The sequence below is a fragment of the Sylvia atricapilla genome, chromosome 4, assembly GCF_009819655.1.
Source record: "Sylvia atricapilla isolate bSylAtr1 chromosome 4, bSylAtr1.pri, whole genome shotgun sequence".
Classification (NCBI taxonomy): domain Eukaryota; kingdom Metazoa; phylum Chordata; class Aves; order Passeriformes; family Sylviidae; genus Sylvia; species Sylvia atricapilla.
This window is the reverse complement of record NC_089143.1, coordinates 7,315,516-7,334,810: the sequence shown is the minus strand read 5'-3', so window position 1 is coordinate 7,334,810 and position 19,295 is coordinate 7,315,516. Positions and strand designations below refer to the sequence as shown.

Sequence of the window (19,295 nt, the reverse complement as noted above, 5' to 3'; positions counted from 1 at the left end):
GTTCTGTTCTACAATTTGTAGAAAGGACAGAGGTTTTTACACTCATCAATATGATGTATCCAGCCAGATAGTTGTAACACAGGTGTAGGATTTTGTAGAAAATGTTAGAAATAGTATGGAAGGGTAGAGACTGATGTTGTTTCTGTAGGAAAAATGTTAGTGACAGTTAATGTAAGCTAATAAAAGTTAACGTATACATGACAGATTTTGATTTTACTTGTTCAGTTTTGTTTAGGACAGAATTCATGTATTGTGGGAGAATCTAATTTGCTCATATTTATAATGGCTGTTCTAACATTAGTTAATAGAAATATTCTGTTTCTCAGAGCTTTAGAAATATAAAGCACTTGCAGTTGTGATACCTGTTATTAGAGAATTTCAACATTCTTTTTTGTTTGCAGGTCATGAAACCAAAGCTATGCTGAATAACCGTGGCCCTCATTACAAGCGCAGTAAATTGGAAAGAAAAGTGAACACTGATATTCTTTGGTGTGTACTGCTTCTACTTTTGATGTGTTTAACTGGTGCAATAGGTAAGTGAGAATCACTCAGATTCATGCTCTTTTCCTCTCTCAGCCTTACAGTGGTTAGTGTTTTATTTTGGGGCTAGTTGATTTTGTCAGCCTTCATCCATGTGTAATTCCTTGGAAGTTGCAAGTGCTTTGAGGTTCAAGTCCATGTTGTCACGTTTGATCTGGAGTGTGGTTAAAATGTGAAGTTTTGGGTCTGGAGCCTGTTTCTCCATTTGATTTATCTTTTTTCTCACTGCCTGTTTTACAAAACTCCTACTTCCTCTTAGGATTTTTCAGGCAACATGTGATACATGTACACATTGAGGTTAGAAGCCTAGTGGGACTAGAGTTGTGCTGATTTGATGTTTTAGGAGTTGGTTAAATGATTAGCTTGAGTAAATCCAAACAGACTAACTTTTCTGACAGATCATAAAGGTGTTTAATATATGTTTAAAATATGTTAAATAAAACTTCCTCAGATTACACGTGAAAATGATGACATGATGATGTACTCAGTGGTAGACTAAAACCTGGACAAGCAAGGATAACAAAATTAATTGCCAGAGACTTTTCTTGGAGGTAAAAAAGTGTTTGTGAAGTGTAGCTAATATTTCTTTATTTCTGAGACATGCTGTATAGATGTTGTTGATGGAATGCATGTAAGGTGTTCATTCATGTGTGCATTGATACTTGGGACTCCTATTGGGGGAAAAAAAAAAAAAAAAACCCAAGAGATAAAATTATAGTTTAAAAGCTTACTAAGAACTGCAGAGTATAACAGGTAACACAATAACCCTGAGGCGTGATACACTTTACATAAAACTGATTGACTTTGTCCTGTTCTTGTTTTCAAGGTCATGGAATTTGGTTAAGTACATATTCGGAAGTACCCTTTTTTAACATCCCCAGGCCAGATGGGAAATCGAGTCCTCCAATATTAGCAGGTTTCTATATGTTCTGGACGATGATAATTTTATTACAGGTAACTAGTCTGCTTTGCACATGGGTGGTATTCTGATCTCATTTGTACCCTTAAAGTAACTCTTCAGCTTCAGTAAAGCTACTTTGTGTTTGTAACTGGCCAAAGTCTTTGGTTTTATGTAATCCCTGTGTTTTGTTTTGGTAGGTCTTGATCCCTGTTTCTCTCTACATTTCAATTGAAATTGTCAAATTGGGACAAATTTATTTAATACAGAATGACATTGATTTTTACCATGAGAAAACAGACTCAACTATTCAGTGTCGAGCACTAAATATTGCTGAAGACCTTGGCCAGATTCAGTATATTTTCTCTGACAAGACTGGAACTCTCACTGAAAATAAGATGGTTTTTCGGAGATGCAGCATTGCAGGACAGGAGTATTGCCATGAGGAAAATGGTAAGGCACTAAACCTTTGTTCACCTGGATCATTTTTCCAACATATTTGATACCATGAACTAAATATTCTTTACTCATTATGGAAGAAGTCATGCCTACTCTGTTTTGTTTCTCTCCATGGAATATTCAGAACCCAGAACAGAACTGGAAAATTGTCCATCTAGTCTTTCCTCTCTTTTTTTTTTTTTTTTTTTTTCTCTCCTACTGGAATGACAACGCTTACCTAGCATTTTAAGGTTTAAACATCCTGTTGACCATCCTAGCAGTGTACAGCCTTTACATAGTGTATGTTAAGACTCCACTTTGACATAGTCCTGCCCTTGAGGATATAGTAACCCAAATTAAACACATGCTTAACAGTATTAATACATGATTTAACAGTAATTTTAAGGTACAGCTCAATCAGATGTGTGTCCGTGTGTGTTAATGCTGCAAATGTAAGTGCCTTCATTGAAAACCACTGTTGTATTCTTACTTAGATCTTGCACAGCTGCTTATTATTAGCCAAAAAGTCAAGAAGCAGTGTTAATGAATACTTGCTGTCTTATTATCTAAAAGCGTAGGATCTTTCAAAATATATTTTGTGAAAGCCAGCTTGACATCTTCTGGGAGCTGGGAGAATATACAGCTCCAGGCACAAGAGAAAATTGGGCAGTGATATGAATGATTTAATTAGCCATTTTATTAATTATATAAAACCACAAAGTATTTATTACAGTTACCATGTGTATGTACTAATGCCTGCAGACATTTGCTGGTGGACAGTGCAAATACTGGAGGAGATCAAAGGTGAGGTGTTAATGATGGGTGGACATGTGAGGCACAGCTGTGTAGTAAACCCTCTTTGTGGTTTTGATGGGTTTGCTGCCAGATAGAACTGCTCAAAACTACATGCAAAAGGCACACCCTGCTGGCCACAGCAATGGATCAGTTCAGCCCTTCTTTTGTTGTGTCACAGGACCAGATTTTATAGACAAATTTTGCAGCAGTTTCTGCACATGTCTTGGAAGTGTTATGATGAGGGTTCCCAGATGTTTTGGCTTTGCATAATGGTACTGGAAAGGATGACAACAGCAAAATGAGAAAAAATGTTTGTAAGTTTTGAACTTGATGAATGAACAACTTCAATAAAAAGCACATTATATTTTCAGAGCATTTCCTAAAGCATGGAAAACTTTTCAGAAAAGAAACCAGAGTAGGGTGAGTGATGCAGCTGTGGCTGATTTAGGTCTCAGTGTGCCAGGGAAAGTATGCTTCCACATGCTTCTGCTAGTAGTTCACATAAAGTTTTTTCCAAAATTATTAGTGTGATTACTGCCTCCTGTGCCCTGTCTTTTCCCTGGATGATAAACATGTGTTTCTTCCTAACAAATTAAAAATTACATGAGCCCTGAAAATCAGTTTGAAAACCATTGGAAGTCCTGTTTTATACCCCTGGTTTGTATTTGTTTGGATTCATGGAGCTGCTGTTTGCAAGGCTCCTGCTACATATGGCAAGAGTTGCAGTGCAACACAGTGCAGTCTTTTGCATAGAACCTGCCTAATCTGAACATGTATTTCTGTGTTTATATCTGTATTTCCCAGGGTAAGGGGACACCTGTGATTCAGTATAATCCTCCACAGAGATGCCCCCAGGCATAAAGTGACATGTGCATAAAGTGTCACTTTCCACATGGCAGTGGAGCAGCGTGGTGTTGTAGGAGATGCCACATGTTACTTCAGACAGATCATGCAGCTTCTCAGTAGCCTGGAAGCAGAGCAGAATGGGCATGTGCTGTCCAAACCTGCCTCTACAAACACATACTAAGTGTTTGTAGGGCATACATACAATGTATGTAACACATGCAGTGCTGCTGCTTTCCCGTAAAAGGTATCAATGCTTCATGTGGGATTCTGTATTTGGTAGTTGTGGATAACCACAGTCTGTTATGTTCCCACTTACCTGTTCTTGAACAGAGCTGTGTTACTAATTTCATGTTGATATCAGGAAGATGGCCTGCCAAGGAAGGTGGAAGCTCTGGTCTCTCTGTTTCCTTGGACTCATCAGAATAGCATGATGGGGGACAGGATTCTTTGTGTTGCAGAAAGAGAAGACAGTAAAAAATACAGGACTGGCAAATGACATAATATACCTATTCCCATCTCATTTAGAACAACAGACCTGGGGACTGACCTGTGGATACGTTTTCTGTTTGCATAAAACAGAATGACATCCTGTTTTTCACTTCTTTCTCATACAGTTGGCACTGCCTGAAATAAAGAAATGGGGAATTAGTGGTGTTGCTGGACATGTCTGCAGTGTGTTCTAATGTTGGTTTTTTTGATAGGATTCTACTGTTTGTATTAAGACTTTAATGAAATAAATAGGCGATGCACAGCTCTCAGAACAGTTTTTCCATGCTGTCTGTGGATTTTAGGCACTGAAGTGCTAGTGTATGCTCATGGAATGCTGTTTTCACAGTGAGGGGTAAAACTTGAAAGCTGAAGTGTACATAGTTCCAGTGCTTTCCAGAGATTTGAACTTCTGGCGTGTGGTCAAACACTCTCAAAACTCCAGTGCAAACACTTGGATATGTTCTTAATCAAGCACATTATAGCATAGGAGTGTTTCCATTTGCTGCAGAGGTTCTTTACCACCATTGATTTGTGGGGAGGGGCAGAACTGCATTTACATCTCTGGCACAGAGGTGTCACACATGTCCAGGCAAAGTTTGATTACTGAAATTTGCTTTTCGATTGAAAAATCAGAAAATGTGTATCTTTTTGAGAGTACTGCCCAATACTGAAACAGTAAACACAGTTTGAATAAGTTCTACAAGCAACTGTATTTATCAAACCCCTGACATACGATCCTAATTTATCATAACATAATGGCTAGAAAACTCATCGGGAAGTCTGTTCCCATTTTTCTTGCCTAAAGCAGAATTGTTGCTATTATTCTTTATGAAATTCTTTGTTTTATTTCTTCAGGACCTCCAGTAAATTCCTATTCACTGATTTTTCAGGCATTCCTTTCTAATGTGTCTCATCATCTCTGACAAGGTTTTGTTGATACCTAGCCTGAGTCCATCGTGCCACAATATTGTGTCTTCTGATAGCCACAGTGTTCGCAGAAAACAGGCTATTTACTATCTCTGTGCAATTTCCCTTCACTTGAACGTGCAATTGACTCCCATCAGTGTTCCCTTCTGGAGGTGGTGTAACTCCAGCTTATTTTACTGTGTCTGTGTGATTCATATTACGTAGAACTCTGATCATTCTTGTTCCCTCTTCTGGATTCAATCCAGTAGAATGCTGCTCAAACAGGAAGACAGTGTGGTGGCTTGTTACAGGTTTAAGTTTTCATAAATGATGGATTATTCTTAACTGTATAACTAATTCCTTACTTTAGGTGGTATTTTGGGCATGTTTCTTTTTGCTCATGGAACAATAATTTTGTTTCCCTTTCCTTAGCAAAGAGGTTGGAATCCTATCAAGAGATGGATTCAGAGGATGAGGATTCAGCTGATTGTGAGTGTAGTTCTTCAACCCCTACACCAAAATGTCAGGGGCACAACTGCCAAGCTGAGTGTGAACCTTTGAATCAGTTGTCTGGTAGTTACTCTGCATTCAAAAGGCAAGATGAAGCAGGAGATATTCCCCACTCAGGAGACATGGCTTTCAGCAGTCCCATTGTAAGTAGAAGCTGTTGGGTTTGATGCTAAATTTCAGAATTAACTCAGGAGGTTATCTCCTTTTATTCCCATTTGTTAAGATTGGTTGTCATTTAAGAAATCCTTTCTCTCTTCCACCAAAATCAGAGGTCTCACAATGGCTTGGTTGCATGCAGTTTACAACTGACATTGGTTCATTAAGGTGTATACTTTGACTCTTACTGCTCTGCATCCATGATCACTTCAAATGAAATTACCAACCTAATAACAGTATGTTCTTTTATTTTGAGAGGTTTCTAGCATTTTCTTTTGTTTTTAATAGAACATATATATATATGGCCAATACTTACTTGAAGTTATGAGAGGGAAAAACTCTGCTTCTGTAGGTGTCTAGATACCATTCATCCTACTTAATCTCTGTTGAAGTGTCTAAGGCTATGAACTAAGCCTTTAGTGTTTACCTCTTTGGGCAGGAAGTTTGCTATTTTCAGTGGACTAGAACAGGACAGTGAAGATGTCAGTGTTCCTCTGTTTCCTGATACAACCAACTCAGCACAGGAGGGAAGTTTTATGAGCTTCTATACTTGGATCATCTGTAAGTGATTTAACCTCCAGAGACTAAGTTTATAACCTGATGGACAGTTTTGTTCATTTCATAATAGGAAACAGATGTTGTACCAGACACACAGCTGCTGCAGAAGTTCAGTCAAATTTCTTTTCATTCCTGTCAACAATCAGAAGAAGGTAGCAGCAAGTTATCTTTGGAGACGATGTATATCACTGACTTCTTTCTTGCTCTGGCAATCTGTAATACTGTTGTAGTTTCAGGCCCCAATCAACCACGTCACAAGGTAAGAGGGCTTTGCTTTTGGCTGTTGGCCATATTTGCAAGTAGCTGATCTCATTTTGGTTCAGTTACAAAAAGAAAAATACAATTAACTGACCTTTTACAAATTACCCTTTTCACCTCTGCTGGTTTGTCCTATTAGAAAGAAGGGAATTACTGTAAAACCATGTAGTGCAGTGAGTCAATGAATAAAAACAATGCTGTAAATTGGCTTCAGTCTTTCTGTTTCTGTGACCATTTGTAACTTTTACAAGACAAATTCAGAGATTAAATTGCAGTTGTAATTATTTCCATATTCTAGTTATGAGGTTTTTTAGATATGGGTATAACTTCCTGTAAGAATACATTAACACTCAGGTTACCTTCACAAATAGGTTATTGTTGGCTGAAAAGTAAGAATAATCACTGAAGATTCACAGAATATTGAAACTGAGAATGCTCTTACCTGTTCCCTGACTATTCAAATAGAGATTCAGCAAAAGTATGGAAGGTGAAGTTTTATATGTATATTAGTCTGAAGAAAAATTGCTTTCCAGTATGACATAAGCTTGACATATGTGGCATGTGTATCACCACGAATTAGCAGTGCATTTGCTAGGCTGCCCTGGTTTAGTAGTTTGGAGTGACCTCTTGTTGTTTTCAGTGCACACAGCCTAACTTTTTTCAAAAAATAGTACTACTTTTTTTGAAAATCTTCTGATTTTTTCATAACCCTATTTTTTTCCAGTTTTGACTGTATTGCAGGATAATTCCCAAGTTCAGCTTTGATTTCTTTCTCTCATTACCTGGTGATGTACATTCATTGATTTTTGTTTATGAAAAAAAATATTAGTGACATGTGCAGAACTAGATTTTGGTGTCTGTCTAGGTGGTAAGCCTAGCTGGAGACATTCACAAAACATATCCTGTGAGGTATGAAGTGTCCCCTATGTATAAACAAGCCTGGTATTTCAGTGTGCTTCCAAGCATTCCCAGAAAGTGTAGTAGGTAGCCTAGAGATCCATGTGTGGATGAGGCAGATGAGTTTGTAGTCAATAATTACCTATTCCTTAAATGGGATGGAGAAAAATACACAGGTGACAGTCTTGGTTTTTTGAGAACAATATGTCTGAATAACTTGCCAGCAGGCTGGAAGATCTCCAGGTCACTAGTAGGTAGATTGGGAGGAGCAATATGGAAGGAGGTTTCTGAGTTCATGATTGAACTACAGGAAAGAACTCAAGGCAGTAGGAGATTTCAGTGTTGCCATGCAAAGAGGCAATGAAAGGATATTCCTAGTCTGTGTTTCCATGATGTTGAATGGAGACACATTGCAGCTGGCTGGAACTGTGGAGGAACTGAACCACAGTTTGTTGCTACTTTTTGCTTTCCAGTGGCCAAAGAGAACATGCTTCCTGATAACTCATCCTTACATCCTCGCCAGCAATGAGAAAGGAATGTCAGCCATGTATGCCTTACTTCTGTAAGCTGTTACCTCTCTAGCTGTTCTGAGTAACAGGAAACCAATTATTCTATAACACTGACCACAGGGGAACTGTTTTAGTTTAGAACATTAAAAACTGTTGATAAGGTACTGTATGTGTAGAAATTCTTGTAGCTAGTTAGTGTGAGGCGGTTGGTTTATTCTTCACAAGTATTTTGCTAATTCAGAGCAAGAATTGAAGTGTTTAGTTCAATTTGCCACAACTTCTAAAAGTTAGAGTGTCATACTAATTCTGTTCATTATTGAGAGTTCTGAAAAGAAGTATTGCATGAAGTCATGAATTAAACCCGAAACATCCAATTTTCAGACCTGAGGTACTTTCACAGCTTATAGAGGCTGTTTACTGTACTCATGTGGTTTCATCTTTACTTGAGCTGGCCATCTTTAATGCAAGCAGTCAAACCCATGGTAAATTTTAAAACACTACTTTCATTATGAAACATACATGCTTTGTAAGGTGTCCTTCTTTAATGTAATAAAACAGGAAGAATTTAACATAAATACTTTTTCTGTTCTGTTCTAGATGAGACTCTCTTCGCTGAGTAGGATGCCTGTTAAATCACTTGAGGAAATCAGGCAAATGTTCCAGAGGTTTTCAGTCTGGAGACTAAGTTCTTCCCCACTTTCAAGTGTAAAGGAGTCATCATCTGAAAGCCCCAATAGTTTTCTGAGAAAACTGTCTGTTTTTAGAATGAAACTGGCTTCACCTACGTTGGATGGAGCTGCTCAAAGGGTTTCTGAGCCTCACAATACTGACAGCCCAGAAAATTCTCAGGTGCCTGGAGAACTACATCTAGTGAATGTAGCTGCTGGTGGTGAACCCAACCAGGCTGTGTCATCTATTGAATTATCTCCCATACCAAAGCTGTGTTATGAAGCTGAGAGTCCAGATGAAGCTGCCTTGGTTCATGCTGCTAGGGCTTATAAATGTGTTTTACAGTCTAGGACTCCAGATCAAGTAACTGTGGACTTTGCAGGTCTGGGCTCTTTAAAGTTTCAGCTCTTGCATATCCTGCCTTTTGATTCACTGCGGAAAAGGATGTCAGTGGTGGTTCGGCATCCAGTCTCCAACAAAGTGGTGGTGTACACAAAAGGTGCAGACTCAGTCATGATGGATTTGTTAAGAACTGCATCTGAAGGTAGCTATCGAACTTGTAATTCTTTGCTTGCCCTTATCATTTTTAATGATAAGTTTTGACATTTTGCTGCTTAAAGACTGTATTTAGACCTTTAAAATTTTCCTCTAAATTTAGCCTAAACATGCCTGTTGAATTTGCTTTCTCATCTTTTTGTGTGATAGTACATACTAATAATTCTGAAATCGAAGAGAAGATTAAAGAAAGAACCCAGCAGCATTTGGATGACTATGCCAGAAGAGGACTGCGGACTCTGTGTATTGCTAGGAAGGTATTTCTTTTAATATATATTTTGAAGAATGTTTGTAGTCTGTGACCAGCCTCAGTGGTATCACCAATGAGCAAACATCACGCCTCCTGAAGAGATTCTTCTATTGCTACGTTTTGTTTATCCTGATGTTCTGTGAGAAGGAATTTGTAAGAAATCCCAGATCAATTCCTGATGTTTGTTAGATTGCAATTGTCAGTTTAGGATGCCAAAGATCATAGCGTTGTAATTTTAAAATAGAGGATGTCAAATAGCCAGATTTTTCTTTAGGAGTCACTAGCAGGTCTCCTTGTGTGACTCTTACCCTGGGTGGAATTCTGGACACAGAAAACAGATTAAGTCACCCCTGTTTTATTGGGTTTCACAAACAGTTTGCAGTGGTACAAGCTGTGGATGCACAACTGAAGTGGTATTTTGAGATTCCATTTTAAATTCAAAGTTGCTCGGAAGTCAAATGCCCTAGAGATTGAAACGGGTGAGAAGCCTCTTTACAAAGCCTTATGCAGAGTGAAAGCACAGGCTGTGTAGCTGTACCCAGCTGTGCAGTGGTTCTGTGGCAGTGTCAGCACTGCAGGTGAGCAGCAGTGGTGAGAGCCAGCTGTGCACATTGCCCTGCCTGCCTTCCATCTCAATGGAAATCTGTCAGGCAGCCCCAGGAACCTGCAGAGTGCCAGTGAGTATCCTGGGAAAGTAATCTAACAACTCTAAACATTGTACTAAATCCACAGACATCCTGGAGCATGTAAGCAAAGTGCTGCCAGGGGCTGAACTTGTAGATTCGGGATGTGGGCAGCAGAAGTAACCATGAGAGCACTTTAGATGCACTGTTGAAAACCCAGTATAGATACATGCCGTATGTTTTCCCTCCCTGTGTAGGTGATGAGTGATGCAGAGTATGCAGAGTGGTTAAATCATCATTTTTTAGCAGAAACCAGCATTGACAATAGGGAGGACCTGCTGCTTGAATCTGCCATGAGGCTTGAGACCAAACTAACTTTGCTTGGTAGGTAGAAAATACTGTAACTCCCAGGAAAATGCCCATGATGTTCATAATTGGAATTTCCTTGCAGAGAGCTGTGCTAATCTCAATCTGTGTAACACACAGCTTTATACAGACTTAGAATTTATCATCACTCCTGAATTTTCATACATCTCACTGGTAAGTTGGTATCAGTTGTAAAGCATACCAAAGACAGATGGTGCTCTCTCCTGTTGTTTGTAAAAATCTACTGGGATTTTTGTTTGTTTGGGGTTTTTTTTGTTTGGTTTGGTTTTTTATTGTTATTACTGGGTATTTTTCTGTCTTCACTAGAGTTTCTGAATGTCATTATAACAGGCACATGAAATGATAGTAACAAGTCACAGGCCTGCTTGTGCAAATAATCAGAGATACCCCACTTCTGGGCATATTTTCTATCAGTGTTGCATTCATGGCACAGCAGGTGTACTTGTGCTGTTCTCCTGTAATAACATGGAGAAAAGAAGTCAGCCATGCTTCTGTAGGAACCATTCCTCTGAAGGTCATTCAGCTGTGCAGAAATGAAACAAAAAATGTTTGCTGTCGGTGTGTGAAAGATAAACTGCAGGCAGTCTGGGATAATCATTTTAGAGAACCACCCAGCAAATAAGATTTGGGAAACAAAGTGCAAAGATCTGACTGTGGTGGTAAAGGCAGCTCATACTAGAAGCTGAAGAGAGACAGATCCTATTGTGTTAAGGGTTCTCCTTCCCTCATTTTGTGTCGTATCTGCTTAGTGCAAATGCCATAAACCTTGATACTAAAGGAATTCTGGGACCACTGGCTTTGGTTTCTAGAGAGAAGCCAGAGCAGTGCTGCAAACTGATTCTTTTGTAAGGATATACAGGTACTCTTTACCACTAAAGTCAACAAAGAGAAGTCAAGCTGCTTTGGAGACCTGCTGTCTTGTAGGCTCATGTCTCTGGTGTGACAATAAGCAATGTGGGTTGGCCCTAACATGAAATGGAAGTTAAAATAAGGAGGTTAAATGACTTCATACTGCCAAGGTGCTTGCTTTCAGGAATTTCCAAGCACATCATGGTAGCGTGTCTGTTTTGGGATGTGGGTGCAGACAGAGAACCAGCTCGTCCTGTCACTCTTGGAGCATTTTGGTTTTGGGAATACAAGAGCACTAATCTTTCTGCTTGTCTAAATGAAGGTGCCACTGGCATCGAAGATCGCTTGCAGGACGGGGTTCCAGACACCATACAGGCATTACGGAAAGCTGGAATAAAAATATGGATGTTGACAGGGGACAAGAGAGAGACTGCTGTCAACATTGCCTATGCTTGTAAACTGCTGGAACCAGAGGACAGGATCTTCACTCTTAAATCACAGAGTAGGGTGAGTTGAAGATTTTCTTCTCTGCTGAAATATTCAGTAAGGTATTCCACAGGTCAATACAGAAAAGCAAATGTTGTTTGCTTGGGAAACTAATGAACGTTTGCTTTTCTGTATTGTTCTTCCTTGTGGGTAAAATATTAAATCCTTTCTGTGTATGTAATATCTGCTTCTTTATATACAGTCCCTACTTTATGATTAATTATTTTAATTGAATAGACTTCTTAATTTCTCTCTGTGCTAAGCTAAGAAGTTGACCAGATTTTGAGGATTGTTTTAAGACATATTTTCTTTTTTTCCTCTGCTTATATGTATCTTAAGAAATACAATTTGTATATGTCATAAAAGATAGTGTGGCTAGAAGTAACTGTAGAGAAAATAAAGTGAAAAAAGGAAGGAGTTTTAGTCCAGTTGTGTTTGAGGAAAGCTTCGAGTTTGATTTGTGCCAACACTTTTCCTTTTGCTCTGCTGGGAAATTAGTGTCTTACTTGACAGTGAGAATGAAGAACTTTTGCAGAAGTGCTCTTCCTTCCTCTAACTGGGCTTAGAAATAAAAACCAGGATTTGATACCGTTGCATTTCAAGGTAAAATGCTGAGAAGATTTAAGAAGATGAATCTTCTCTGTGTTACATGTGCTTTACATGTATTGATACCACAAAGTTTTTGAGCATCTTATGTTGATTCTGATAAAATATTCCACAAGGCCAGTTCTTCAGTGATTTATGGCAGCTCACCTGTAATGTGATATGAAGTGCACTTTTGGCTTTGCATGCCACACAAAAGGAACACAAACAGCAAAAAGTTTTCTATCAAAGCTGTATTTATATTACAGAATGCTTAATGGTTTCTTGTCCTGCTAGTCCTGCTAGTTCTGGCTTGCTTAGGTTTTTCTCTCTTCTCCTAAAGCAATACCCAAGCAAATCTGCTTAAGCAAAGTTTATCACAGACACTTTTATTAACAGTCTGCATCCTTTGTGATTTTAAAGGGTTGTTCAGCCTCATGTCTGAGCCTTTTAACATAAATACTATTCAAGGACAGCTTTTGACCTTTTTTTCCCATACGTATTTTATGAATTGAAAAAGGAGGGAGAGCAGAAACAGTATTTCATAAAATGCCTTTCTCTTGTCTTTAGGATGCCTGTGCCTTGGTAATGAGTAAAATTTTAGAAGCCATCCAGAGGAACGCTTCTGTCAAAAAACAAACCAGTAAGAAACTTGGGAATGTCTCTGCAAGTCCCTCCACCCAAGCTCAAGGGTTCAGTGCTGGCCTGGTTATTGATGGAAGGACTTTAGAACATGTCCTTCATGACAGCCTACAGAATATTTTCTTGGAACTCACAGAAAAATGTCGGGCTGTAGTCTGCTGCCAAGCCACACCACTGCAGAAGAGTGTCCTGGTCAAACTGGTGCGAAGTAAGCTAAAGGCCATGACATTAGCTGTAGGTGAGTCTTGTGATTATCCTCCTTTCTCTGCAAAGAAGTAGAAGCCAGTTTCTTTTCTTGTTTATTAATATCTGTCACAGAATTGATTTTGTGAGCAAGATAATCCTTTGAATTGTAGTTGTCTCTGACATAAGATAATGTTTGTCTTAATGAAGTAGCAAATTTAGTCCATAAACTTACCTCAGTATAAAGCAGTAAGAACAGCATCAGTCATACTGTGTTATGTAACATGCAAAGCAGCAAGTGAGAGCATTTTTCTTTGCATCTCAACCCCCCAGAATAAGGAGGCAGAGGATTTAAAGCACCCATACATTCTGGTGCAGCATGCCAGCTAAATTCTGACAAAAGGAACAGCTATTATCTGTTTGGTGATCATGGCTCAGTTTGGTTTGGCTTCCCACTTTCTAATCCTGTTTTCCTTAGGGATTTTCAGTGTTGGCCGTAAAAATGTATTTCTCTGAACTCTCTGGTGTTTGTCTTTTCCTGTCACTTCCATAGCAATGTGATAGCCAGCAAAGCTAGTTTTGATTTTGCCTCTTTTCTCTGTAGGTGATGGTGCCAATGATGTCAGTATGATCCAGGTGGCTGACACCGGTGTGGGAATATCTGGCCAGGAAGGCATGCAGGTAGTGTGTCCAAAGACAGCTGCAAATGATGTAAGGTTCCATTTTAAATCAGTTTAGAGTGTACTCTGGAGACCCAGTAGCTCCACAGTCCATTCCCTTACATGGGCAAGATTTTGCAGCCTGAGCCTCACACCCAGGCCTCAGCATTCCACCAGGAGCAATCAGTAGCTGAATGCCTCAGGACAAGCTCCAAACAACAGCTTACTGCCTGTCAGTGAGCTCCATATTACTCATGTCATACAGGGAAATGAGCAACCTAAGTGTCAGTGTCAGTGATTTCTGTGCACATGTGTAGTAATAATGATGACAGCCATATTCCTGCCTGTGCTGTGTTGGACTGAGCTCTGTGTTAGTTGTGAAGTCTTGTATGGAAGGGGCTATCTGAGCGAGGATAACCTGGGCAAGCACTATGTATAAAAGTTTTAAAATAAGGATTTCCAGCAGTAGGTAAGTTGCTTGGTTGGCAGTATCTGAAGCTTGTCTTTAGCAGTTTGGTTATAGCATAGCTTTCTCTTTGTATGCGTTGCAGGCTGTGATGGCAAGTGACTTTGCAATCTCTCAGTTTAAACACCTCAGGAAGCTGCTGCTTGTCCATGGTCACTGGTGTTATACCAGACTTACCAATATGGTGCTTTACTACTTCTACAAGAATGTGGTATGTTGCAGTCCCATTCTGGGGAGATCACAGTTGATGTATTTTTGAGCACTGAAAGGTTTAGTGAGGCTTTATTTTCTTTTCTCTTCCTATTGTGAATGTCTCAAAAAGCGTGTGTCAAACAATTCAGTTTCCCATTTGTCTGGAGAGACCAGAGGCTCTTATTTCTTGGACTAAGTTTCCCACCCAAAGCCATTGTTTGATTTGATTAAACAGTTGGTGATGGGCATTATTAATATGGTGGCAGTGTGACTGTTTCAGTAAGTCATGTCTGATTTTGAAATGTTTCCACAGATTACTTTAACCAGACCTAAGACCTGCCAGTTTTTCTCTTGTTTTTAAAGGATTTGTCAATGGCTAAAATTTCATCATGTCATCTTTGGCTTTTCAGACCTACGTGAACCTCCTGTTTTGGTACCAGTTTTTCTGTGGATTTTCAGGCACATCAATGACTGACTACTGGATCTTGATTCTTTTCAATCTCCTTTTTACATCGGTGCCACCCATCATTTATGGTGTCTTGGACAAAGATGTATCTGCAGAGATACTCATGGAACTCCCACAGCTTTACACAATGAGCCAGAAGTCTGTGGTAGGTTACAGAGTGCTTGGCCTGAAGCAAATTGAAATGGTCAGCATTTGAGCCATTTCTGTCTTTGTTTTATGTTTCATCTCAGACAAACATAATTATAAGTTATTTTCTCCATCAGGAAGTATCTAGGCCTGTGCAATATATGCACAAATAAAAACCTGTTTTCCAAAAGATTTTTTTTGTTCTTTTCAGTCATAGACCAAATTTTATCAGCCACTTGAATGATAAAAGAAATTAAGGACTTTAGGTAAAGCAGTGTACTAAATCAGCATTTTTACCAGCACGTTTATTTCATTCATTCTTTCAGCTGTCAACATACTTCCTCAAACATGCTTCCATGGGATTTGTTGAGCAAGATTAGGGCACTCTGTATTTTGTCTTTGTCATATAAAGGTCTCAACTGCCAAAGAGCCAGAGTAGATTAATTTCAAATAATCCTCAAAGAACTTCTGTCAGTCAGGGTACTTTTCACCTTACAGGTATGTTCTGAAATTTGCCTTCCCACCTGAAAACACTCTACATCATACCTGGTCTATTCTTTAAATCTGTCCAAACATTTTGCACAGAAACCTGGAGGGAGTGAGGAGGTGGGTTCTAAATCAAAACTATATAAATCAGTGGGGGTTTTCCTGCTTTCTGCTTTGTGTAGCATGAATTCTAGCATAATTTAAACTTTATATTTCAAAATAATAATAATGATTAAAATAATATCATTATTACAACAATTGAAGGCAGTGACATACTGAGCCTGAGACAAAATAGGTGCTGATAGTCCAAAGAGGAAACATTGACTGTATGAGCCACCTAAAACTCAACATTTTCTTTATGATCAAACACTGCAATATGATTTGAAGGCATTTCTTTACCAAGAGGATGGTAATACACTGGAGCAGACTTCTAGAGATACAGTGAATGCCCTAAGTCTGTCAGTGTTAAGGAGGCATTTGGACAATGCCCTTAATAACGTGCTTGAACTTCTGATCAGACCTGAAGTGGTCAGGCAGTTGAACCAGATAATCCCTTCCAACTGAAATATTTTATTCTGTTTTATTCTACTCTATTCTAACAAATAGTTCTAAAAAATAAAGAGCTACAACATGTTGTGTACTAGTGTTGTCCCATTTATTATAGCTTGGCAGAAGTTTAGGTCCTGTTTAGAAGGTAGAGAAGGTTATACAGTGAATGGACAATTTGTTTTGCTTGTTTGCTACATTTGCTTTAATATACCCTTAAATATTTTATGTTGCTTGGTTTACAGGTTTTTTTGCAAAACAAAGTACTCTTTTGGTACCAGTCCAAACTTCTGTAGATTGGCTTGAGCAGGTCTGTGCTTTGTCAGTCAGAGAAATTTGATTAAGTAAATGTTGCAAGGCCTCATGATTTGTTTTGGTCTTCAGGAGATGTACAATACAGTGATCTGTGCTGAGATGAAGGTTTTGAAGCAACATAATCAAAATTACTGTATTACATAATACACTTTTTCTTTCCCTTTTTATCCACTTATCTTCTGTTAGTGTTGTCTTTTGTCCATCCCATCATTCCCTGCTTTGTGGTTGAAGTTGTTACCATTTCCTTTCTTCCATGAAAGCACACAGAGATAATTGTTTGGAATTAAGTACAGTATAGAAAAAGGAGAAAGGCTTTAAAAGATGCAATAAGATGCAATATCACAATATTGCACTGTGGTATCACAAGTGTACAGCTTTGTATAAATTGTAAAACATAATGGAATAGTCAATGGGATTCATCTTCATTAGCTTAAAGCACTTTCCTGAAAGGCAAATAAGTTTCCCACATCACCTCCCGACAGCAGTTCAGTTCTTCAAAGGGCTGAACAGTTCTTTGTAAAAGCCTATCTCTCCCCTAATCCCGGATGATTGGACTTCTCACTTATGTGTGTCACTTCAGTGCCTTAAAGAACGGATTATATCTGAGCCAGAGCATGAGCAGCTGTGGTTTCCTAGGTGGTTGATCTGTCACAGCAGTTTGCTGCTACTGAGGGAGGAAATCTTATTCCCTTCTCCCTTCTTTGCTTCCTGTTCCCTCTTCATCCATATAGTTAAAAGTTTGTTTCCCTTGTGCCTGCTCAGTTATTCCATCAGGTCCTCCCAGGAGCTGATTTAACTCACTAAAAGAGCAATGTGTTATTCCAGCAGAAAAGTGAGTTGATTTCTCACATCTGATGAGTTAAATTAGCTCACAGAGGAGTCAAACAGCACACATAACAAAAAGGGATGGAGATAGAAGAAGGTGGGATTTCGTATTCAGTGATAGTAAGCTGCAGGGTACTTCCCTGTCCATCAGCCCCCTCCCCTCCCTGGGACTTTGCTGAGGCTCTGGTGCATCCATTCTGACAGGAACAACTGCAAGATCACAGTTCCCAGAGTTGGCTGCTGATTGAAATATTAACAGTTAGCTACATGTGTGGAGGGAGATCTTTGTTCTAATAACTAACACAAAAGATGCTTTCTTCACTTGGAAACTGACTGGAATTACTCCTGCCGAAAATCTTTCCCCAGTTCCAAGTTAATTCTACTTGAGGATGCAGCAATTTGTTCAATTTGTTTCAATGCCATTATGTTTTTCTCTTACAGGCTTACTTACCTTCAACTTTCTGGATAACCTTACTGGATGCTTTTTACCAAAGTCTCGTTTGCTTTTTTGTGCCTTACTTTGTAAGTGCTGACTACATAATACATTAAAACACTTTGACTTACTTAAAACCTAAGAAAATTAGAGAATAAAATGAAGTATTAGATTTTTACTTCCTTGTATATGAATGTATACTAAGAGGTTCATTATTGGAGCAGAACTGAACTCTGTGTGTGGTGCAAATATGTATGGTATTGAAATTATTCATGCCATTTTGTATTAGGAGTATACATAAAGAATATTTGATGATGACCACTGTCTTCCTTTACAGACTTACTGTGGCTCAGACATAGACATCTTTTCTTTTGGAAACCCCATAAACACAGCAGCACTCTTCATAATGCTGTTTCACCTTCTCATTGAGTGCAAGTCTGTGGTGAGTACTTTGTTTCCAAAAGAGCACATTCCTTACAGAGTAGGTGCATACAGCTTTCAGTAAAATTAAAGGGAAGAAAGGTCTTCCTGTACAAAACAATAAATATAAAAGGGTCAAACGCTAAATATTACATTTACATGACCATGTGAGCTCTCCTAATGCACTGACCATTGGAACCAATAGAAATATGACTAAAATTAACAAAACTTAAGAATTATTAAGTTTTGACCTCAGAATTATTTGTAAATACTGAAATGATCCTGCTTCCTTTTAAGGTAGGGTGGTTTGGGGGATGTTGGTTCAGTTTTGCAGATGGTAAAATCCACCAGTGATCTGCTGAAACTTCCCTAGTTCACAAACTTTGCATCTCAAGACAGCAGTGTAAATTGCTGATTTTGAATGCTTAGAATCTATGGTCTTCTGTGGCCAAGATAAACAACTCAGAGGTGTATTTTGATTCCAGAACTGGAAAACCAATATGCTGAGAAACATTTTTTCAGTTTTTAAGTCTGCACAAGCTAAAGCATGTGCCTTAACTTGGATAAGTTTAGAGCCCTTACAACGATAATACTTGGAATTTTGGCTTAATTTTAAAGAAAATACAGTACTGGGTACAGTAGAAGGACACTTACTAATGGATTTTGTTTTTTCTTTGACTTTTAAAAGTATTTTTTAGGGTCGTTTTATAATGGATGAAATGTCAAGTTGTGATTCAGTCTTTTCATTGTTCTTTTGGGAATATGACAGCCATAATTAAAATGTCTTTATTGAGAACGTAGATACAGCATGAGTGTATTCACACTCTGATTAGAGAACTTTACTTAAATGTGTTTTGCTTGGTGTTTTTTAATGTTGGCAAGCTGCCAGACCAGTGACAATGCTGTTTTCTTCGTAGCTGTTACAGCCATTTAGGTGTAAAATTACAGAATTCCAGTGTAGAAAGATAACCAAGATCTCAAGCAAGATTCATAAGGGTGGTGTCATGTGAAGATCTCACCTCTGTTTTCTTGAGAAAGCTTTCTGTGCTGGCAGTGGATGAGGTGATAATCTGAGGCAAATGTCTTTCACTAAAGAATGAAAAGCTATGAATTTATGAGAATTAAAAAATTGAAATGTCTGGAGCACTTGTATACTGTAGAATAAGGCTGCCTAATTTCTGGACTGTTTTGTATGAAATTAGGAATATTATCTGAACAGATGTATCCTCTGTTACATTCAACTGCTGCCCTTGGAGGAAAAGTGTGCATGTTTGTGCAAATACAGATGTAACAGTCTGTTCTACAGCTTAAATCTTACTGCTTTCTTTTTCTGAA

The 19,295-nt window shown here is 38.6% G+C and overlaps 1 protein-coding gene across 1 annotated transcript in view; it reads left to right on the top strand.

Annotated features, from left to right (window-relative positions):
- Nucleotides 1–19,295, top strand: part of ATP10D (ATPase phospholipid transporting 10D (putative)) — a 31,027-nt gene that overhangs the window by 7,917 nt on the left and 3,815 nt on the right. Inside the window, 15 exon segments of the mRNA XM_066317047.1 lie at nt 402–533; nt 1,367–1,494; nt 1,639–1,891; nt 5,345–5,565; nt 6,207–6,395; nt 8,398–9,013; nt 9,175–9,281; nt 10,155–10,281; nt 11,456–11,640; nt 12,772–13,081; nt 13,631–13,707; nt 14,237–14,362; nt 14,754–14,954; nt 17,549–17,629; nt 17,878–17,982. Of these exon segments, the coding sequence (XP_066173144.1) occupies nt 402–533; nt 1,367–1,494; nt 1,639–1,891; nt 5,345–5,565; nt 6,207–6,395; nt 8,398–9,013; nt 9,175–9,281; nt 10,155–10,281; nt 11,456–11,640; nt 12,772–13,081; nt 13,631–13,707; nt 14,237–14,362; nt 14,754–14,954; nt 17,549–17,629; nt 17,878–17,982 (2,858 nt within the window).